This window comes from Mus caroli, unplaced genomic scaffold (genome assembly GCF_978045245.1).
Source record: "Mus caroli unplaced genomic scaffold, Mus_caroli_1 scaffold_5, whole genome shotgun sequence".
NCBI lineage: Eukaryota > Metazoa > Chordata > Mammalia > Rodentia > Muridae > Mus > Mus caroli.
Window position 1 is genome coordinate 37,027,545 of NW_028227260.1, and position 23,545 is coordinate 37,051,089.

At 42.5% G+C, this 23,545-nt stretch overlaps 2 protein-coding genes across 2 annotated transcripts in view; both read right to left on the bottom strand.

Annotated features, from left to right (window-relative positions):
* Cenpi (centromere protein I) overlaps positions 1–9,838 on the bottom strand; it is a 54,662-nt gene extending 44,824 nt beyond the window's left edge. The window contains exons 1-6 of the mRNA XM_021153340.2: positions 9,774–9,838; positions 9,370–9,437; positions 9,156–9,276; positions 7,659–7,890; positions 5,718–5,855; positions 40–158 (exon numbers count right to left, since the gene is read on the bottom strand). Of these exons, the coding sequence (XP_021008999.1) occupies positions 40–158; positions 5,718–5,855; positions 7,659–7,875 (474 nt within the window). The 5' untranslated portion in view covers positions 7,876–7,890; positions 9,156–9,276; positions 9,370–9,437; positions 9,774–9,838. The remainder of the gene's footprint in view (positions 1–39; positions 159–5,717; positions 5,856–7,658; positions 7,891–9,155; positions 9,277–9,369; positions 9,438–9,773) is intronic.
* Positions 9,839–11,812: 1,974 nt separating this feature from the next.
* Tmem35a (transmembrane protein 35A) lies at positions 11,813–22,363 on the bottom strand. The gene is made up of 2 exons (XM_021154028.2): positions 22,143–22,363; positions 11,813–13,330 (listed from the first exon to the last, which is right to left on the bottom strand). Exons 1-2 carry the CDS (start codon positions 22,260–22,262, stop codon positions 12,947–12,949), a joined length of 504 nt encoding a protein of 167 aa, XP_021009687.1. The 5' UTR covers positions 22,263–22,363; the 3' UTR covers positions 11,813–12,946.
* Positions 22,364–23,545: the final 1,182 nt, after the last annotated feature.

Sequence of the window (23,545 nt, forward strand, 5' to 3'; positions counted from 1 at the left end):
TTCTGAAGGACTTATCATCAAAGTATCCCAAAAGATTACCTTGGTATTACCAGAACACTTGTCAACACAGAGCCAGGATACGGCTTTAACCACAGAGTCTTCTGATATGTGACTTTCTGGAATCATGCACTTCAATATCCGTGAGTTTACAGCATTCCCTGCAAAACAGACCGCCGCTAAATTAAACTGGACTTCAGAGTCTCAATCATTCCTTTGCTTTTATTCCCTATGGGTCATAACTCTCTAAAACCTCTAAAACAAACAAAGAAGCAAATTATTTGGGGTGTGTACATGCCCACGTGTGTGCAGATGTGTGTGCATGTAAGCATATATCTGTGCGGAGGACAAAGCTTGCTGTTAGGTTATCTTCCTTAATATTAGTTCTCCACCCTGCTTTTCAAAAAGCATTTCTATTGTATTGTCTTATATGCATGGATATTTTGCCTGCATGTATGTTTGTGTACCATGTGCATGCAGGGCCCACTGAGGTCAGAAGAAGCGACTGGATCCCCTGGAACTAGAGTTAGAGACAGCTGTAAGCTGCCATTGGATGCTGGGAGTCAAAGCTAGGTCCTCTGGCAGAGCAGCAAGTGGTCTTAACCACTGAGCCAACTCTCTAGTCCCATCCACCTTACTTTTTGAGACATGGTTTGTCAATTAAGTTAGAGCTCACAGACCCAGATAGACTGGCTGCTCAGCACGCCATATGTATCCTCTGGTCCCCATCTCCACAGCACTGGGAAAGAAAGCCCCTGGCTTGCTTGCTTTCTTTACATGTATGTGTATCTTGTTTGCATATACATATATGTGTCACATGTGCATCTGAGGCCAGAATGTGTGTCAGATTCTTGGTACTAGAGTTACAGAAGGGTGTGAGACACCAATATAGGAGGTAGGAGTTAAACCCATGTCCCCTGGAAACTCAGCTTAGTGCTCTTAACCACTGAGCCATCTCTCTAGCCCCTTGCCCTTGACTATTAATTGAGTGCTGGGAATCTAAATGGAGGTTCTTTCTCATTATTGTATGGCAAGCACTTTGACAACTGAGCCATCTCCTCAGCTCTTAAGTCAAATTATTTGACACAAATAAATCTATATTTTTTTTAAAGTAGGTTAAGGGGACAAGGCCTGGTAGCTCGTGCCTTTAATTCCAGCACCTGGGAGGCAAAGGTAGGTGAATTTCTGTGTTCAAGGCAAATCTGATCTCTAGAGTGAATTCCAGGACAGCCAGGGCTGTTACAGAAGAAACCCTGTATCAAAAACGTTGGGGGACATTAGGAGCTGACCATGGAGGTACAGGCCTGTAATCCTAGCACTCAAGAGGCTGAGACCAGAAGATTCTAAGTTTGAGGCCAGCCTGAACTACATAGCATTACCTTGTCTCAAAAAGAAGAAATGAGAAAAGCGTTTCTTTTTGATTAAATGATTAAAATATTTAGCAATTTGATCATTTTGAGGATTGCAGGACTCAGTGAATATCAAAAGATACAATGTGGATGTTTTTCAGTCCCAGGGCTTAAACTTAGGGCCTCCTGCATGTTAGGCAAGCACTCTATCACTGTGCCATATCCTCATCCTGACACATTCAATTCTTAAAGCATCATAAATTTTAGTATTATATGAATTATAGCTCAACACTAAAAAGCCTTTCAATCACAAGGAAATCTCAAAGTGTTTTTCACTTTAGTTTTGTAATAATACAATAGATTATTATTAATGGGCTAACCCTACTAGCAGGTATCTTCATGAGTTGTTAAATTTAAGATTGTTTTTAAAGGGCTGGGTGTGGTAACTCATCCCACTATTCCTAGAACTTGAGAAGCAGAGGCAGCTGGATCTTTTAAGTTTCAGGCCAACCTGGTCTACAGCATGAGTTCCAGGACAGCCAGGGCTACAGAGAAACCATTCTCTGTGAGGGTGTCAGATCTTGGAGTTACAGATAGTTGTGAGCTGCCATGTGGGTGTTGAGATTTGAACCTTAACTGCTGAGCCATCCCTCCAGGCTCTGAGAAACTCTGTCATGAATTTTTGAAAAAGGGGGGAGTGGGTGCTGGAGAGATAGCTCAGCTGTTACGAGTATATACTATTCTTGCAAAGCACCAGAGTTCGGTTTCCAGGGCCCATACAAGTGGCTCAGAACCAACTGCAACTGTAGGTGTTCGATGGCTGTGGTGCCTCTTAGCTCTGGCAGGCACCAGCATCCACACAGACACAAACACAACTAAAATGAAATCTTTCTTTAAAAGACTTACAAAATAGGTTGGCAACCTCAACTTTCCCTAAAAGCTGCAGAATGAAACCCATTCCCTTGGGATTAGCTGCGGATGTAGCGTTCTGTACTAGTCTAAGCATTCCTTCTTGTTCTCTGTCCTGCACACTGCTTTCTTTCTATGTGCTTTATCAGGTTCTATTCATTACAGTTCCAAGTATTTAGCAACAATGTCCACACCGCCATTCTTTGGAAAGGTGCAGAGCAATGATGCCAAGGTTAGAGAAAAGCAAAAACAAGCAACAAAAAATAAAAAAATAAAAAAATCTCTTAATAAAAAAATGATTTTCCTGGCGATTCTAGGTTTTATTATCTCCCATTTCTATCCAGTAGCCATTTAAACTTTCAAAGAGCCCCACCACTCCATCCTTGCCAGATAGCAAATGCAAAGTGGGGGTTCTACACTTACTCTATTTTCCTCAGTAACTTCTAAAATGAGTGGACGGTCTAAAGCAGTGGTTGTCAAACTGTTGGTTGCAATCCCTTTGAGGGTCATATATCAGATATTTACGTTACGATTCACAACAGGGCCAGAATTACAGTTACGAGGTAGCAATGAAAATAAGTTTAGGGTTGGGGGAACAGCACAACATGAAGAACTGTACTAAAGAGTAACAGCATCAGGAAGACGGAGAACCACGGATCTAAACTCTCTATGCATGTCTGATACCATTTCTAGCATACCTACTCCCAAAATGCTCATTTTAATGTTCCCAGAGATAAACGTAATGATCTACTATGGAGAAGAATACAGAAATACCTAACAGAGGAAAAAGGAATTCCGATGGTAACATTTGACCTCAGCAAATTTCAATTTAACATAAAAAGAAAAAAGCAACAGCCAGGTACGGTGGTGAACACCTTTTTTTTTTTTTTTTTAGCACTTGGGAGGTAGACCCAAGTAGATGTCTCTGAGTTCAAGCAAGTTTCAGGCCAGCCAAGGCTACAATGTGAGACTCTGCCTCAAATAAATAAATAAATAAATTTAACAAAAGCCAGAGGACATTTTCTTTCCTTTTCAGTTTTTTTTAAGGTAGTCTCATTATGTGGCCCACCCTGACCTTGAAGTCAACACAATCCTCAGCGTCAGTTTCTCTAGTGTTGACATCTACCTATGCACACTACCATACTGACTTAGCTCAGAGATTGCCCTTTCAAATATTAGAAACAAATCTCCAGAGCCTGAAGCATTTTACAACACCTCAAGATCTGGCATACATCAGAAAAAGCTTCCTACCATTAATTTACTGTTGGCTATCAGGTATCCATTACCTATCCAAAGGGAGAAATTGTAAAACAAAACAAAAAACAACAAAACAAAACTGCCCATTCTATATATACTTTTAAAGGGAGACACAAATGTAAAATTGATCTCGGCAGAGAGCAATGGATCACAAACTTCTGAAAAGGTTTGAGAACTTAAGTATCTGAAACCATGACCTTCAAGGACAGAAATCCATTATATCTAGTTTAACTATCTAGGCACACATAGAACTAATCAGGTAAAGAACAGAAATAAGATACTTGAAATCAGCCAGTATGTTACCTTTAAAGTGCAAGCACATATAACCACACTCACACCCACTTGTGTAAACAGAACGGAAGGCTATACATTAATATGCGAAGACAAGAAAACAGTTTGTGTTAAAGCACAGGTGTGATAGCTGTACCATTAGTGAAAACTGGCAATGTAGGCATAGACACTAGAACAAGAGTTAGGAGATGCGATTTTCTGGATTCTAGCTTTGACATTAAGGCTCAGTCTCAGACTGACTTTAATCAGTCTGGGCCTGTCTTCACATCTTTGTTTTATCTTCTACATTTATTTGTGTGTGTGTGTGTGTCTGTGTGTGTGTCTGTGTCTCTCTGAGTGTGTGTGTCCCTATACTGTGTCATATGCATGGAGGTAAAAGGACTACTAGTGGGAGAGTGGGAATTGGTCCTCTTGGTCCACTACGTGGGTCCCAGGAACTGAACTCAAGTCTCAGGCTTGCATGGAGGCCTGATGAGGCAGCTTGTTGGCCTATACACACTAAAATGAAGATGGGCTATCCAGAATGTGTGAATTCAGTTGAGAGAAAGCTAAAAGTAAAAAGACACTGATCAGGTGGCATTCCTTAGTCTCTCTCCTACCTCTCACTCTAACCAAGGAACTTAGGACAAGAAATAGGGGAGAAAAGCATTTTGACTGGCAGGGTCAGAGATAGTGAAATGAAGACAGTATAAATAGAACCTTGTCAGATAAATAGAAACCTAAAGCAATGAAACAGACTAAGTAATCTTTTTTTAAAGACCCTTTTTGGGAACACTATTTAATCTATGGTTCTGAAAAAAAAAATACTAAAACTGGTTCCTTGCATCTGGTGACAGAGTCCCACATGCATTTTATTTATGAAGATGTGGTAACTGGTCACTTTCAGCAATATGCACACAGATACTCTTGGCTTACAGAGCAGTCTAAACATGGAAAATCCCACAGTGCCATTGTATATAAGACCACTAGATTGATCTTATGGAGGGATTAGGGCAACTGATTTCAACACAAAACTTAATTCAAAAAAATTTTAAGGGCTGGGGGGGATGCATAGTGGAGGAGCTCAGAAGTTAAGCAAACTTGATGCTCTAGCAGAAGACTTGGGTTTGGTTCCTAAGACCTACAGGGTAGCTCACAAACACCAGCACCAGAGTGCTCCGCACACTCTTCTAACCTCCAAAGACACCAGACACACACAAGGTTTACATACATGCATGCAAGCAGAACACTCATACGCATAAAACAAAATAAATACATTTTTTAAAAAAGCCTAGCTGTGGTGGTACACATCTATATTCCCAATACTTGGGAGGCAGAGGCAGAACGATCAAAGCAAATCCAAGACCAGCCTAGTCTACTTAGCAAACTCTAAGTCAACTTCAGTTATCTCATTATGTCTCTGTGTGTGTGTATATGCTTCTCATGTATTTTGTTGGCCTGTTGGTTTGTTCTGTTCTGGTTTATTTGCCTGTTTTATTCTTTCTTTCTTTCTTTCTTTTTTTTGGGGGGGGGTGGTTTCGAGACAGGGCTCTCTGTGTAGCCCTGGCTGTCCTGGAACTCACTCTGTAGACCAGGCTGGCCCTGAACTCAGAAATTCCCCTGCCTCTGCTTCCCAAGTGCTGGGATTAAAGGCATGTGCCACCATGCCCTGCTTATTTATTTTTTCTAAAGACAGAGAGAGAAAGCAAGCATGAGGTAGGATGGGTTAGAAGCTGGGGATGATCTGGGAGGATATGATAAAGGAGAAACCATGATCAGAATATATTGTATAAAAGAACCTATTGTCAGGCAAAACCAAAGAAGACACAGTACATTTCCTTTCGAAGGGAAAAAACAAAAAAAAAAAACAAATAAAACCCACAAACTGTGAGGAAAGGTAAAACTAACAAGAAACTGATGACAAATGGAACCTACCAAACTTGCCACTGAGTGCCACATTCAGTAAGATATCAATTGCCTCTGGAGCTAAGCCATTGCTCAAAGCAACATTTTCAACAGTTTTCAAGTGTTTTTCCAAGACCTTGTCTTTACTCAGTGACGCTTTCTTAGGACCTGGGAAAAGAAAAAATAATGAAGCAATGAGACCTTGAAAATTCTTCCCATGTTCCATCCTCAATAATTACAACCTTGTTAAAGGGACAGATTTGGGCAATAAATATTTTCCTTCAAAAAACAAGCCTTGAGAGCCTTTATTACTCAATATTTTCATCATGCACTGACATCTCTAGTGTGTGTGCGTGTGTATGAGAGAGAAAGAGAGTGATATTATTTTAACTTAAATTAAAACCTCTTTCAAATTAGGACAATTCCCAAATTCTGCAGTGCAATGAATTACCTAGAAATCTTTATTTGTATATATAGGTGTGCATGTGCCCATTCCTGTGTATGTGTGGTCGTGTGTGTGCATGTGGGGGGTGGGGGAGAGGCAGACAATGGTGATGCTGCTGCTAACTCTCCACCATTTTTTGTTGTTGTTGTTTTTTCAAGACAGGGTTTCTCTGTGTAGCCCTAGCTGTCCTGGAACTCACTTTGTAGACCAGGCTGGCCTCGGACCCAGAAATCTGCCTGCCTCTGCTTACCAAGTTCTGGGATTAAAGGCGTGCACCACTACTGCCCAGCCACTTTTTTTTTTTTTTTTAAGAAAAGGATTCTCACTGAACTGGGAGCTCCCCAGTTCGGCTAGACTTCTGGCCAGTAAGCTACAAGATGTCTCTCATCTCTGCTGCCCTAGTACTTCGAGTATAAGCATATACACTATGCCAAGACTTTTTACATGCACACTCATCAACTGGGCCATCTCCCCAGCCTACTAGAAACCTTTCAAAAATCACAGTGCCAGGTTCCATCCGACACTAACAAAATCAGATGGCTAAGAGTAGATGACAAACATTAATCTGTTTTGAAGATTCTCAGGTGATCACTGTGTCTGCCAACTATGCTGGGAAGATGTCTTGTTTTCTCTATATTATATCATTTATAATTATTTATTTATATTATTTACCATTATATAGTAAATCTCTATAAATGACTATTACATAAAAATTTGAATAAATGAAAACATGTTTCCTTTAAAAGCATCTTACAGGTGGACATGATAGTGGCTTGAATCCTAGCATTTAGGAGAAAGATGCAGATAGATCTCTGAGTCTGAGGCCAGCTAGTCTACATAGTAAGTTCCAGGCCAGCAAGGGCTATACAGTGAGACCCTGTCTCAAAAAAAAAAAAAAAAAAGTCTTAAGGAAAAAGACAAGAACTATTTTTAGACAGTTTCCCACTATATAGTGCAATGTAGTCTTGAATTATGGTCTTCTTACCTAAGCCTTACCTCCAGTGCTTGGAATTATGGGTGTATCTGCCACTACATGCAGCAATTACAATTGAAATATTTTTAGAGAGAAATAGGACTTTGGGGGCTGAGGCTGTAGCTAAGTTGCTAGAGTTCTGGCCTCTAGCCCCAGCTCCACATAAGCCAGACATGGTCATGCGCACCTGGAATCTCAGCAAGCAGGAGTTAGAAGCAGGCGGATTGGGAGCTGCAGGCAACCCTCAGCTACAAAGGGAATCTCAAGCCAGCCTGGGGTACAGAGACTCAGTCTCAATTTAAAAAAGTAAATAAAAACAATACAAGGGCTGGTGAGATGGCTCAGTGGGTAAGAGCACCGGACTGCTCTTCCGAAGGTCCAGAGTTCAAATCCCAGCAACCACATGGTGGCTCACAACCATCCGCAGCGAGATCTGGCGCCCTCTTCTGGAATGTCTGAAGACAGCTACAGTGTACTTACATATAATAAATAAATCTTAAAAAAAAAAAATACAAAAGCAAACCCCTGCACAAGGAAAGCAATCTGCCTTTACCTTTCTGGAAGTATCCTACTGCTACCTGCAGAGCATCTTCAGTTCGATCATCAGCGCATGTAGAATCTCCCACTGAACTGCTTTCTTTCAAGACACTCCTGAAGTTGCCTGATTTGTCTTTCACCTTCCAGTCTAAGAGACTGGTTTGACGGCTATTACTGCCTTGAGAAATTCTGTTTCCTTGCTGGGAGTTTCTAGTAACCCTTTGAGTTGCCATCGCTGTATTCACGTTCTAGACAGAAACAAGGGCCACGTTACTACTAATCAGCTAGAGACACGACCATATTTGCTGGAATTGCCATATGCAACAGGTAGTCAGTGACAAAGAATTCACGAGACATAACCCGTATGCTAGCTTTTTTGCTTGTTTTAGAAAGCCCTTGACTAAAACAGAAACAGATTAATAACTTGCCACTATAAAATATTATCAGCTAAACTCTAATAACACATGTTCCCTTTTAAAATGGCTTCATTATATAAATACAAAACCATTCCATTTCATGACTGCAATCCTTTTCCACACCTGCCCCTCCTTTTTCTCTCTACCCCTCCTTGATTTTGCCTTCACTCTTTATACTCCTTTTGTGTCAATACTATGTTGAAACCACCACACAGTTTAAAACGCTAACTAGTATCAAGGGCAATAATATTATCCATTTATTAATTCAAACATTTAATAAATAATTCCTGTATACCATCTTTATGACAAACACAAATTTAGTTACCAGGGCTGTAAAAATAAAACATCATCATGGCACCCAAATTCATGAACCCTATACTGGGGCACGAGGGTCATAAGCCAATGAATCAACACGTAACTAGTGTGGTGATAGGTCAGAAACAGGGTAGAGAAAGCCTCTTGTGGTGTTTGAATGAGAAAACCCCCCATAGGCCCATATATTTGAATACTTGGTCCCCAGTTAGAGGAACTATTTAGGAAGGATTAGGGGGTGTGGCCTTGTTGGAAGAGGCACATTTAGCTCTCTGTCTTGTGCATGTGGATCACATATAATAAGCTCTCAGCTACTGTTCCAGTGCCATGCCTGCCTGCCTGCCACCATGATGGGTCATGGACTACACTACTCTCTGGAATAGTAAACCTCAAATTAAATGCTTTGTTTTATAAGTCGCTGATAGGAAAGTAATTAAGACACCTCTGTCAAGTGACCTTTAAGTGAAATCTAAGTGCCATGGAGGAGTGTACCACCTGAGCACGCACTGGGTGGAAGAGTATTTTATGACAAGGGAAAGGTACAAGAAAGAACTTTGTGTGGTCAAGAAAACATGTCAACAGCAGTGTGGAAAGGGTGGAATGGAAGAAGGGGAAAGCTACGGATGACGTCTGAGAGGTAAACAAGGAGATCATATTGGGTCTTATAAGCAAAGAGTAGGGACTCTGAGTTTTCAATGTTATAGGAAACCATAGGAGATAGAAGACTTAAGACCATATTTTTTCTATTGAGAAGACTAGAGTCCAGAAGTGTCAAGAAAACTTACCAGGCTTTGGCAACGAAAGCAGATGACTGGCCTACAGTAGGCCTAGGCTGTGTAAAAGTGTAAGATACTCATTTAGAGGCAGACTGGATGCCCCATTCGGCAGCACATGCTCTCGGGCAGACTGTTAAAAAGGGAAAACAAAACAACAACAAAAAGCCAATTAGACACAGGAATGAGGGAAACCAAGAATGACAAATAAGGAACCAAAACTGACTTCTCAGGTTTTAGCTTCAAGTGGGAAACATCTATCGGGACAGATGGAATGACGTTCATCTCTTCACCCTAGAACGGATGAGATCAGAGCAAGAGAACAAGTGAATTCAAATCTCAGGGAGAAGAGGTTTCAAGACAGAAGCGTCCTATAGAGAGGCCAGGGAGCAGATAATGATCCCATTGGACGAACTGTTCCAGCACGTCTGTTGGTCAACTCACAAGTCTCCTCCCCTCCCCACCCAACAGTGAAATCGGCAAACCACTCCCGACTAGGCCGATACCTGGGACCACAGAAGAAAATCGGATCCCAGCTATCCTTTTCAGGATTAATCCTACCTCCGCGAGTCACAGGATTCCAGAAGATCTCTGAGCCTCCACCCCAACCCCAGCCGCTAGGCAACTCACCTAGAGAACCTCTGAAAGCACACAGCCTCTGGAGCCCAAAAGCCGCCTTGAGATTCAAAGGCGCGGGCTCCGCCCCGCGCATGCGCCTCGGAGGAGCCCGCTACGGGAGAGGAGTTAGTTGAGCTAAAAACTAATTGGCTCGAGTGCCGCTCTAGGGCGGGAGGTGGCGCGCGCGGCGAGCGGAAAGTGACGCGGCTCTATGACGATGCAGCGGCTGGCTCCGCCCACGTAGGCCGGCGGCGCGCCCCTGCCAGTTGCTCCTGGCGTCACTTGGTGCGTGGCATTCTGTGTGTCTTGAAAAGGCTTGCATCTGTCCTTCTGAGTGAAACAGTGCTAAGTGGCTAGAGTTTAATGCGGTCAAGTGTAGTGTTCATTTTGTCCGCATGGACACCCCCCCTCAGATGTCGGGCCTTTGAATCTGCAGGAAAAAATGTGAAACTTAAGTTTCAACTCAACTCCCCTATGCTGCGTGGCTTAAAAAGTGTCACTTTCTTGTAGAGTTGGCCCAGTGGGGCAGAGGAAACCACAAGATCTGTTTGATTTTGACAGAAGATGGGTACAAGTAACTTAAACTCACTAAAACTAAACTTGGTGAGAAGTTAATATACCTGGAAGGCTGTCAACATGTAAAAAAACAAAAATCCTAACTTTAAAGAACTAACTGGCCTTAAACTAGCAAAACCAGCAACAAGAACTTAGGCCAGGGTCTAACTTTAGCCCCTAATTTAATATCTATTAAACTAGGAGTAAAACCCAACGTGGTGTCTGGAGCCTGTTATCCCAGCACAGGAGACATGAAGAAGAGGGATCACTGAAGGTACAAGGACTCCCTAAACACAGTGTGACCCTTGCCTTTAAAAGGAGAAACATACCTAGGAATAAGAGATCAATTTAATGCCTCTCAGCGACTTGAGAGCATAATATTATTAGGAGCTTTATGAAAAAAAATTTTTTTTAGTTTTTCGAGCAGGGTTTCTCTGTATAGCCCCGCTGTCCTGGAACCAAGCTGTCCTCAAACTCAGAAATCTGCCTGTCTCTGTCTCCCAAGTGCTGGGATTAAAGGCGTGTGCCACCACTGCCCAGCATGCAAAATTATAAAAGAAAAAATTTGTCATCTCAGATAAGCATAATCGAGGATTAAGTTGAAGTATCTGAGATAGACTACAGCAGAAATGACTACCACATCTAACACGGCTTTCAGAGTAGTTTGACAAACTCATTTACTCATGCATAAAAATTGAGACTGTCCATTTTTTTCTGATAGCTGCTCTTTAGTAAAATTGAAATTTTTATCGAGTCATTTTTCATGCTTTTAATGATTTAATAGACTCAAAGAAGAGTAAACTGGACAGGATTGAAGGCTTCACCCTCCTTTTCACAGATGAAATGGTACCCTAAGTGACAAAATATATTCCTTAGCATGACAAATTTGTGGCAGTACAACTTGTCTCTTTATGGACACACTGTGGTGTGAGACACTGTTTCATATTTAATGAACCCTTGGGGTTTTTTTCTGAAATAATTTTTCATCTTTTCCTTTGACTCACTCAATAAAGACCTTCCTAAGCCTGGACATGGTATTAGGTTCCTGACTCTAAGGCTTTCTCTCTTGCATGGTAACATCAAAAAAAGCATGAAGGAACCTAGAAGGATGAGCAAGTTAGCAGCTTCATATGTATATTGAGATTATTACACCCTTATTCTCTTCTCCGTCATCTAGACGTTTGTTTGTTTGTTTGTTTGTTTGTTTGTTTGTAAGCCAGAAGCTAGGTGCAGTGGCACATACCTTTAACCCAGCACTCAGAAGGCAGAGGCAGGTGGAGTTCTCTGAGTTCCAGACCAGCTAGTGAGACCTAGTTTCATAGAGGAAGAAGGAGCAAGAGAATCTCTACTTTGAGGCCAATTTAGGCTACAGAGTGAGACCCTGTCTTAAAACAAATGACACAAAAACCTCAAATTCACACAGACAGAAGGAACTGAGTCCCTTGGTTACAGGAACCTTTCTCTCCAGATTTGCAGTTCATATCCACACCATGTCCTCCAAATTTCAAAAATCTTTATTTTGAAAGAATGAGCGAAAGAAGACAAGTATCAATTACCAAGAACAATGGCACTGAAGAAATACAATAAGCACTCTCCCTACACACAAACCCACCCCCTTCCCCATCACAACAATATTAAAACCATCAAAGCACATTTAACAAAGAGAAACAGCAGTATGTAACTACAAAAGCAAATTTCCATACTGGTCAATCCAACTAACCCATGTCAAATGTCCCTGCCCCAGTTAAACTCCACTCTCTGGAATGCTGAAGAGGTGTAAAGTAGACATTTCTAGGGGGTGTTTTGGACAGTTGTTAACTTTAGCAAAGTTGGGTAGGGAATCAATAGGTGTAGAGGACTCTTCCTACAGATAAATACTGCCTACAGCTTCTCCATCCAGTTGAAGGTTTCAGAAAACCACTAGGGTTGGAGATTGAAACTTGTACCAGGACCAGTCAGTCCCTGGTCCCTCAGTGGAAACAGTGGGGAAACTTCAGCTCCTGGGTGGCTACTGAGAATGGTAAAGTGGGGCTGCTTTGTGCTTAAAACAAAAGTTGACTGTGTCTAGAAAAGGTTACTAAAGAGCTCAATAGCTTGGGCTCAGACAAAGGCAAGGCAACCCCTCCCACTGCATCACTTGAAGGATCAAACTAGGTCATTTGTTTTCCACCAGGAAACAACTCTCTTTACGAGACGGTTCTTCGATGGAATCAATTTATAAAGGGAAGGACACTTGCACAGGATTAGTTCAAGATCAGAGCCTCCTCTACAAGTACGTGTATACCCACACACGGCAGTTAAATACATTGCCCCACACATAATCTCACAGTCACATGCTTGCTGGAGTCCATCTCACAAATACAACTCAATAGTAGCCATATACGTGTACATGCAGCAAGATGTGAGCGTTGCTCCAGAGGAATTAAAGGTGGTACACGAATGTCAATGTGGGGAGGTCATTTTAGGGTATAGATGTACACAAGCCAATTAACTTACAGATTGTATTTTTCTCTTTACTCCCAAGATAAACAATCAAAGGAAAACACACACACGCACACGCACACACTGATGTCATCTTGGGTGTCAAGGAAGCAACTGCCTAGAAGGTCCATTCTTTGTACTCCCAATTTTTATGACACCTTCACTTTGCCCTGGGGGGCCTTCTCATACAAGGATGGTTGCTCCTCTGCACTCTCAGGCAAGGCCTTCTTCTCAGAAGATCTGTCTTCAGGCTTGCGGGCAATCAGCAGGCGGCAGGTGAGCAGGATTCCAAACACCAGAGCATGGGCATAACGTTTGAGAGGATCACCGACCAGCTGGTGGAAGAAGAGCACAGCCAACACCAGCAAGAGCAAGAAGAAGTTGGCCACATCTTTGGGACGACCCGGTACCAGGGTCATGACAATGCCACAGGCCACTTCAAGAGCACCAATACTTTTCCGAAGGAGGATGGAATTGATGCCCATTTTCTTCAGCAGAGGAAGGGCTCGAACGTAGCTCTTGTAAGCACGTTTCTAGAATAGGAATATCATAAGGTAATCAATACATTAACCCCATGGTTAACATTACAGTAAAGCAAGAGTCTTTTCCCTACCATCATCTTTAGAAGGAACCATCGAACCACAAAGGCCCTCAGCCAACGCAAACGCTAGCACCTTGACCTTGAATGTAGCCTTCTGAGCTGTGAAAAATCAAACCTGTGTCGTTCACAAACTGCTAGTCTGTAACATTTTGTTATGACAAATCTGAATGGACTAAGATAGGCACCCAAAGTAATGATGCAGCAAAGCTGCTTTCGTAAGTACTTTTAAAAGTTGCTGCCTGTAAATCACTAAGAAATAAAAGGAAATGCACTGAACCCCAAAAAACTGGTCCGTGTAATCCATATCCATACTTTCTAGTTCCTGCTTTGTCCAAACCCAGATGCAAGACAAGGAATGGGAAAGCCTCACTAATTTGAACTTCCTTTATTGGAAAAAATGGTAGGTTTTCTAAAGCAGAGTTAGAGTATATATGTGTAGAATCTACCAAACATTCTGATGAGTTGTTTTTTTTTTTTTTTTGTTTTGTTTTGTTTTTAAATGGGGCTACAGTTGACAGTACTTGCCTAGCATGTATTTTGCCTTGGGTTCAATCCTCAGGCTGCATATATCAGGCATGTTGGCACTTGACTGTAAGGCCAGCACTACCTTGGTAAGGGCAAGAGAACCAGAAGTTGAAGGTCATCAGCTACATAGAGAGGTAGAGGCCAGCCTGCTATATATGAGACCCAGTCTTGAAGAACTAACAAACCCTCGCTCCATTCAGGTTCAGTACTTATTGTTTCTGAATGCTAGACATTTTACTAAGCATTCCAAATGCAAATATGAATCTGTCAAAAGTCCTCACCTTCTTGAAGCTTGAAGTTGAAAAGGGGAAGGGTAGATACTGAACTGTGTGAGTGTGATAGTGTTGAGTGTTGTATAAAATAATGTAGCGATTATAGCTGGGGCATATCCTCAGATCTCAGATGGTGACAGCAAGAGTGCAATCTTAAAAGAAAAGCTGGTGTTTACAAGAACAATAAGGGCTTGGCAAACAGAAGACACTGGAAGAGAGGAAAGACCCTGAAGCATAAAGCTGATAAATATATTGTAAACACTACCTCACTTTAGCATGGAGAGGGAAGAGAAGACATAAAATAGAAGCAAAACACACAAACTGCATCGTGGGAAATTTTATTGTGCTATTGAGCTTTGGACTTTGGCCTATATCCAGTGGAAGCAACATAATTTGATTTTAAGGAATGTTGTATTGGAAACCATAGGGATGTATTGAATAGGTATACTTGCCAACAAGGAGATCGGGTGAGATTCCTAGACTAGCAATAAAACACGCATGCACATGCGTGCACACACATACACACACACACATAACAAACAAATAAGAATAAAAACAATTCTAGGGCTAGAGGTATAGCTCAGTTGGGAGAGTGCTATCTTAGTATGCAGGAGAATGAACTGAGAATGTTAAGACATACCGGCTTATAATCCTAGTTTATAATCCTAGCTCGGAAGGAAGAGGTGGGAGGATCTGAAGGTCAAGGTCATCCTCAGCTACATAGTGGGTTTGAGGCCAGACCAGAATTCTGAGAGCCTTTCAGGAGGAGGAGGAGGAGGAGGGGGAGGGGGAGGGGGAGGATTCTAGAACTCACAAATAAGAGAAAATAGGTAAATTTGTCTTTATGATTCTGATTTATTTAACCTAATATGATCTCCAGTTGCATCCATTTTCCAGGAAATGATGTGTGTGTCTCTCTGTCTCTGTGACTGTCTCTGTCTCTCCCCCTCCCCCCCTCTCCCTCTCCTCCCTCTCCCCCTCCCTCTCTCTCTATCCTCCCTCTCCCCTCCCCTCCCCCTCCCCCTCCCCTCCCCCTCCCTCTCCCCCTCCCCCTCTCCCTCTCTCTCTCTGGTCCCCTGTAGCCAGCCTGGTCTCCATAAGTAGCTGAGGATGCCTTTGAACTCCTGAGCCTCACACTGTACCTCCTTAGTGCTAAGATTACTGGAGTGTGACACCAAGACCACCATGTTCACGTTCTAATTAACATCACAAAGCTTTTCAAAGACGAATGTCTAAATACTAAAGTTGGAGCTTCTGAGGGATGAACAAAGGGAACAAAGTAAATTTCTGTGAGATTCTACAGTCTCTTCAGGTCTCAGAACTTTCAGATATGCACTGAATAGCTTCTCCAGATTCCCCACCCTCCCCAGCATCAATCCCTTAACATTCAAGAATAGATTATTAGCTGGGCAGTTGTGGTGCACACCTCTAATCCCAGCACTTGGGAGGCAGAGACAGTCAAATCTCTATAAACTCATGGCCAGCCTACTCTCAATAAAATGAAATAAACACAAACAAAAGAGTAGATTCTTATCTGTGATTTTCTGAAATCTGTCAGCAGGCATCCTCCTGTCCCTGCAACCATACCCAGAAGAAACCTGATTTTCAGCAATGAGAATCCAACCAGGGGCCTCAGACATGCAGCTTGGGATTGCTCCACCAGTGAACCCTTTTTGCCTTTTCCCCCCTTCTTCTTTCTCAAGAGAAAACTGAATGTGGGCAAGGCATTTCACCAAATTTTTAGTTCTAAGCTGAGCAGATACACATAGGAGCTATTACCCATGATTCCAATGGAAGACTGTATGATTTATTCGAGCTAGGATGAATAGTGACATTATAGAGAGCCTTGATTCTTTCTGTTGTGGAGAGGACAAACATCAAAAGACTCTATTGCCAGCTCCTTTCTTAATGTGTACTGCAGGCCACCTCATTTCTAGCAAATGAATGATCACGTGTCTTGAATCTGTAGTAACTGATCTCTAAAGACATTAATGGTACTGATGACAGGTGTAAAGAAAGCTGCCTGATTCACTTTCCCCAAAAGCTGTCACAATTCACTTTTTTATGTCTGGTTTTATTTTTCCTTCAAATGAAACAGACCCTGAAACCATAGTTTCCTGGAAGGGACAAAGAAATGGGAAACAGAAGTGTTTAGTCAAATGCTTCAGATCTTTTCAAAGGCCATCAGGCTGCACTATCCTTGGACCTGTATTTGTTTTGTTGCTTGGATAAAATGGTAGGTAGTGTATTGCCTCAGTTTCCCCTTTTATGTTAGATGAGTATTTTGGAAATTTAATCAAAGATGCACAGTACTGTAGCTTCAACTGAAAGTAAAGCACACACACACACACACACACACACACTTTATGTGAGGCATACAATGAGAAATCTTTACTTTTGTAAGCCACAGTATCCATTTTAAGAATATCAAGCAAGTCCATCCTTTTGGTATAGAAACATATGATTCAGAAAAGAGTAAAAAAGAAATAAAAGCACATTGGACTTTTCTTTACTCATCCCCTTTTTTTCTCTTTTCACTTATTCTTCATAATATGCCAGGGCTATGATCTCATATTAGTGACATTAAACTTGAACGGCTAGCACAAGAATGTCAAATAATAATCACAATCATAACCGACCTTAGTCAGCTAACAAGACAAAACAGGACTAGAGGGTAAGGAGCTTGATCCTCTTTAGTTCATTTATGCCAACTGGTTGAAAGAAAAAAAAATGGGCTAATAGACTATATAATATATGTATTTAAAGTGAAGAAAACAGATGCAACTATTTTATATTGTTAGAAATCAGGACACTAAAATTGCCCTTGGAAGGGTAGTAACTGAGTGCTGGTTGTCTGCTAATGAATACATACTTACATGGGAATATTCTGAACTTTTCTGTACAGTTATGCAGTGTGTGTGTGTGTGTGTTGTACTCCAATACAATTTACAGAGAGAATTACATGAACGTGGAAGTGTGCACTGACAAAAATATATTTTGCCTAAAAGTCTCAGCCTAGTTACTATCTTAGACCACATAAAACCTACACAAGCTGCAAAATTTGCTGACTCACGTATGAGTTTCATGAATTTTTGTAGGAAAAAAAAAGCCACCCGTGAATCATAGAAGCATTATCTGAATGCAACAAAAAGCTCATCATGTTTAATTGCTAACTATTCACATGAATGATAAGTACCTTTTCAGCGATGCTGCTTGCTATTGTCATTAATGGCTCCCTAAAGAGGACTCTAACAAACCTGATCCTATTAAGCAAAGGGGATCCTGTCTACAATTGCTTCCTAGAACAAGTGAATCTGTCCTCTACTGTTAAATCAAAACCACTTAGAACAAAGTCAGATATTGGCTGACTGAGAGTCAACAAGATCCCAGTGGCAGCTTTGATGAGATGTGTATGGTTCAGCTTGTGTGGCTGTGTGAACCAAGCAAGTCACATCACATCTCAGGGTCTATTTTCTCTCTAAGGGAATAGATATACTGCACCACCTCTAAGAAGTCTAAGCATCAGTGAATTACTACCCTATTACCTAGTTGGAAGGCAATTAATGGCACTGATTGGAAGCATAAAAGATTGCCCATGGACATTAAATAAACTGCACAAACATGTTGGGAATGTCTCACTAGGATTGCACAAACAGGGGAGTATTTAACTAACTACGGATAACCAGATTCATAGAATCAACAAATCTTTTCTATGAAGGGATGGAAAGAACCAGAGACTTGCCCCCATGGTCCCCAGGGTCCAAATTCTTTGGCTTCTTTGTGACAGGATTTTGGTGTTTGCTTATTAATACATATGTGGTCTTCTGGATAGAACCACCACTACAGAAAGCTGAATCCAAATTGCATGCAAGTTATTCATCCATATACTCCCAGTCACTGCACAGGAAACTGCTTAGCAGCATCTGCAAACATTGTCGCCCAATTCAAGGGAACTAATGAGGCATTCAGTCAAGGGAGTTTCCGGTCCTGCAGGAGTCACTTGGGATATAGAAGACTATAATAACACTTCCTTAATCTGGGGGAGGTATGAGACAACACATAGCAAATGGATTATTCAGAGATACATATGCTAATTCTCTAGAACACTCACTGTGCATTACACAGCAGCAAGTGGGTTCTTCAATATTATCTGATTGCATAAAGGTCTGCTCACAAGGGCACATGAAAGTACATTTTGTTCTGCACGCTTGATTCTAGCCCCTTAAATGACTATTCAAATTAGTTTGGAAACCACTGCATAAAATAGAATCAATTATCACCATCATCTCACCCAACACTTTCGTTGAGCACCTACTGTAGCAAACACTGTAGCAGACATTATAAAAATGCTGTCTCTGTTAATGTTTGCAACCCTTTGAGGTAGGAATTCTTATTTCCATGTTACAAATAAGGAAACTGTGATGCCAAGAGTGCCAGAATTCTAACTCTGGCTTGTATGAATCCAAACCCTGCACTCTTCCTACTAATACTTCCTGTATTCTCCAGTAGGGCCAGGAGAAAAATTCGTAGTACTTTGTTTGGTTTTTTAGCACTTTCTCTAGTTATTCTTCATAGAGGGAATCATATCTAAGATAACATAATAGCTCTATCTATCTACTATCCATCTGTCATCTATATATCATCTATCTATCTATCTATCTATCTATCTATCTATCTATCTATCTATTGAGATGGGGTCTCTCTATGTAGCCCTAGCTGTCTTGGAACTTACTATGTAGCCCAGGCTGGCTTCACAGAGATTCACTTGCCTCTGCTTCTTAAATGCTGGGATTTAAAATGCATACCACAGGCCTAGCATATAGTGGCTTTAAAATAAAGATAAAAATGGACAAAAAAGAAATGCAAAAATATAAATTTGAAAAATTGGCTCAAAAATAAAGCCTCAAATAAAGATTGGGGAATTGAACTCATGCAAAAGAAAAAGGAAGAAGAATGTGTCAGGCAATTTAAAGAGTTGGTTGTAGGTTCTACCAACCAAAACAATTCAGTGACCTTTTATGCACATGGTTTCCAATCTCTTGTCTAACAATAGCTTTTCCTGTGCTTTTGGATAAATCATTAAATCTGCTGTACTCCAATTATCCATTAGTAAAATGCAAAGGTCTAATAAGATGAATCTACCTCACAGGTATGTTCTAAATAAATAATCTTAGAACTATACCACCACCACCAGCTTGAAGTCTTATGAGAAATACCACTGCAGCCAATATATGACTAACTCCACTAATGCAGAGAAATCACTCCAAGATGGGAAATAGAAAAGTCTAGATAATCACTAGATCTATCCTAAATTTGTTGTTCTGAAGGGCTGTTGACCTCCTCTCAGAAACAAGAGATGGCTCATGAACTGCATAATCAAGAATAAACCAGAGAAGACTAAAGAATGGTGATGAGGCAATGCTACAAATGACTCATTTGACTCATTCATTCACCCATCTATCCTACAAATAGACATACATATTTATATATTCTTATAGATATTATTTTTGGCTAATTAATACTACTTTAAGAATATATGTATATAGTCTCCAAAAGCATATATTTTGCCTCAGGCTATGTACCTCAAGCTAACCTGAAACTTCTAAGTCTCCAGCCTTTGCATGCTGTGTGGTGTCCACAATATATATCAAGCACATTTGGTTCAAGAACTGAATACTGCCTCCCTTTTATGCGGGTTCCAGATTAAAGCTGGGACAAGCCTGGGCACTATGCAGTGGGCCCTATGTCAGAAAGCCATCACCAGCCACAGCTTGGCACTCAGTGTAGGGGGGCACCCTGGAAAAGAGCAGTCTGGAAATTCTCTATAAGATTCAAATCACTGTGGCATCTACCTGCCAGTTAGATAGTATTTCCACCCTTCCAAAAACCCCATAGACAGAAACACAGAAGCAAGCTAACACACACACACACACACACACACTTTCCCCCTACTGCTCTGTTAGAGTATACCAATTGAATTCTTTTTCTTTCTTTTTCTGCCAGGAGATCTTCAGGCTTGTTTTCTCTTGCTTTCATTCGGCTGCCATAGACAGCTCCACTCCCTAGGAAGACGCTCACTCTAAACCCATTTGTGCCTAGTACTCCTCAAGAGCTCCTGCCAAGCTGGGAGGAAGCTTCCTGGTGGCGACTCCATCTTAGTCCAATTGCCTGCGGAGTGTAATACTGTACTTAGGATGCAGCTTGAGGGGCCTTTAAAGCAGCTGGGCAAGGTTCAGATTTCAGGTAGCACAGTGAGGAAAGCCGTATTCCTAAAGCAAAGGAAAGGCTTAAAATACCTCTGGTCCACAGGCACAGAAGTATAAATAAACGGACATGTGAAAAGTAAAGCAAGAGCACATGCGTGGATTTAACATCGAACACTTAAACTAGTCCAGGCAAGACAAAAACAGAAAAGCATTTCTTCACCGCCCCTTCCCTGTACTTTAACCTCTTTGAGCCCTTTGGTGGCTTTTGCTCCCTCACCCTACCCCCTTCCCCAATGCAGGCAGCTTTGGCTATTTCTTTTGACCTGTTTTCAATTCCATCTGCTCTAGCATACTGGAGGAGGGGAGATGAGGAGAGGCATATTAGGATTTGCCACTGGGGCTAGCCCTAAGCCACCCTCCCCCACCCCGGAGTAATCCCGTGGTAAGGAAGAAGCAGACCGCCCAAGCCAGAGCTGTGTGCAAGTATTTTCTGAACATCTCCAATCTGCCAGACTTCATCCTTTTGCAGCTCATGATGAGGGGCCTTGGGAGGCTCCGCAGTGGGCTCTAGGAGCGCGATGAATTCCTCTCAGTGTCTGAGGCTATTCCTTCCTGCCTCAGCCCTAAAGGAGAGACTCTCTTGCCTCTTTCCTCTCTTTCTTCTCTTCCTCCCCTAAGCTCATTTCCATCTTGACCTTGAGAGCCCAGTTGTGTGTGCTTGCCCCCATGGCTGGCAGGCACCCTGCCAAAGGCTTCTTGAAGCAGGTTCCCCACAACCCGGGGCGGGGAACGGGCAAAGTGACAGGGGCGGAGGTGAGAGACCGAAAGTGCTGGAAACAGCTCTTGCTATCTCCTAGTACTCCCTAGTACTCCACTACATAGGTCTTCCTCGCACCCAACTGAGGAAGGTAGCCCAGCCCCCAGTTTGCAGAGCTGTTTTGGCCAGTCACCTTCGGGCATTCCAACTCTGCAGAGAGGAAACCTGCAGAGGGCCTGGCTCTGGGCACTCACCGGAGGCATGGTAGGAATTACGGACGATACGAACAGACTTGAGAGATTCTGTAGATTAGCCCCCACACAAGATAAAATAAAACACCCAGCTCTCTCTCTAGGGAAGGGGCAGAAGCTAAAGATGCTCAGTGACCTTTATTTGGGACAAGACTGCTTTGTCTCCAAGATCCAGATTATACCCGGGTGCCTAAAGGAATACTGTCAGCTCTGCACATGGGATGACGAAGAATACCTAGCCAGCCCCTACAAACTGCTAGCTTTAGGAACCCGTCTCCCCACCCCACCCCCAGCTCTTCCTCTCTTTCCCCTTTGTTCCTCCCTAAAATAGATAAACTCTGCCTCCCTAAACTCTTAGCTTAGAGGGAAGGACTCAGACTTGGAGACTGGTTGTGCCTGGGACTTTGGGTGTGTGCTGGGAAGAAGGACAGGCTCAGGGATGACAGGTGCTACGCAGGTCTCAGCCTCCTGCTTGACTTGAAATTGGGGGGTCTTCGCTGGGTAGCCCCTCCCCCAACCGGCATGCAGTGGCACCAAAAACAGTTGCTCCCAGCATAGCCCACAAAGAAATCGCTCTCGGTCCAGCTGTTCCTTCCGAGCTGCAAAGTTGTTAGGGAGGAGGGTCCGGGGTTGGGGGAGAGGTTAAGGGAAAGGCACCAGAGCGGAGAAAGAAAGGAGAGGTTGTCACAATCCCACAGTGGAGCGCTCCTCATTGCTCCTTTACATCACTCACCATCTCACTGTAGGCATCCTTGCTGAGCCTGGGGGTCAACTTGATGGTCCCCATGAAAACAAAGAAGAGTCCCAGGGCCACTGAGAGGGCCATGATAGTTATGGTTCGTGGGGATGCCATGGGGTCACCAAGGCAGGTTCCCAACTAATCCCTCTGCTTTGCGCAGCCCGGCTGTCAAGGCGCAGGCAGTTAGCACAGGGAGAGCTAGAGGCACGCTGCGGAGGCAGCAGAGAGAATGACAAAGGGAGAGGAGGGAGCTAGAGAGAAAAATTGAGAGATCGAGATTCAACGACTCTCACTACAACAATCGCTGGGTCCTAATGCCCTACGCTTGCACCTCCCTGCGTAAAGGACGGTGCAGTGCCGAAGTTAAAAGAAGCCCTGAAGTGAGAAGGCAACTTCCAACTCCTAAGTGCAAAGAAGGCAATGTGTGCCTCGAGTTTCCATGTGCACTTTTCATGCCCCTCACACCTACCCTTCCGTTATCCACTCCGTTATCCTTTCAAACCCCATCTTTTCCATCAATCAATCCACTAGTCTTCCCGAAGCCATTGGCGTCAACACTCAGGGAGAAAACGGCAAGCCCTACCTGGTGGTTCAAGCCTGGAATCCCAGTATTCTGATGACTGGGGCAGGATGTGAATCCTGGACCAGCCTGGGCTACATAGTTAATTCAAGGCCACCCTGGACTACTTTCTAAAAGCCCTTCTGAAAAAAAAAAAATCACACACACACACACACAGAAATATTGTAAAACCATAAAGTTCTCAGGATTGACCTTAACCAAAGAAGACTTTGTCTTCTCCTTAAAAAAAAAAAAGTTCTGGTTCCCATTGCTCAGTGGCTAACCCTTAGGCTTTATATTCAATATTCAGAAACTTTCACATGGGGCTAGCTGGAGACAGAGCTCAGTTCATAGGGCACCTGCTATATTAACCTTCCCTCCTCTTTTCATTTTGATCCTGTCTCTCAAAGATTTATCTTTCAGTAGGTCCCACTGCCAGGTGCCATCCACTAACTGCTCCATCCTACCAGAGCCTCCCCATGGCCCATATTCCAGTCACACCTTCTCCTTCTCCTTAGTCTTCGTTGGCATTCAACCTTGGCATCAATGTCACCTCTTCCATAAAGCCTTCCCTGATAGATACCCAGCTGGATAAGACTTTATTTTTTCTTCCTTCAATGATCTATTACAAAAAAAAAAAAAAACAGTGTTTATTGAGTGGTTCGTAGGGGCAAGAAACTGCCCTTGTATTAATTCACTTAGCATGTACAGCAATACTGTGAGCTAGGTATGAATCCTCATTTATGAATGGGAACATCAATGCCAGGATTCAAATGACTAGACAGCTATGTCTAGAGGCCAGACTCAATTGGTTTTGTTAAACACATGAAGTCTTTGT

Coding starts and splice junctions, on each gene's coding strand:
- Tmem35a (XM_021154028.2), bottom strand. CDS start 22,262: ATGGCATCCCCACGAACCATAACTATCATGGCCCTCTCAGTGGCCCTG. Junction 13,331..22,142: donor AGGATGCCTACAGTGAGATG/GTGAGTGATGTA, acceptor TTCCTATTCTAG/AAACGTGCTTACAAGAGCTA.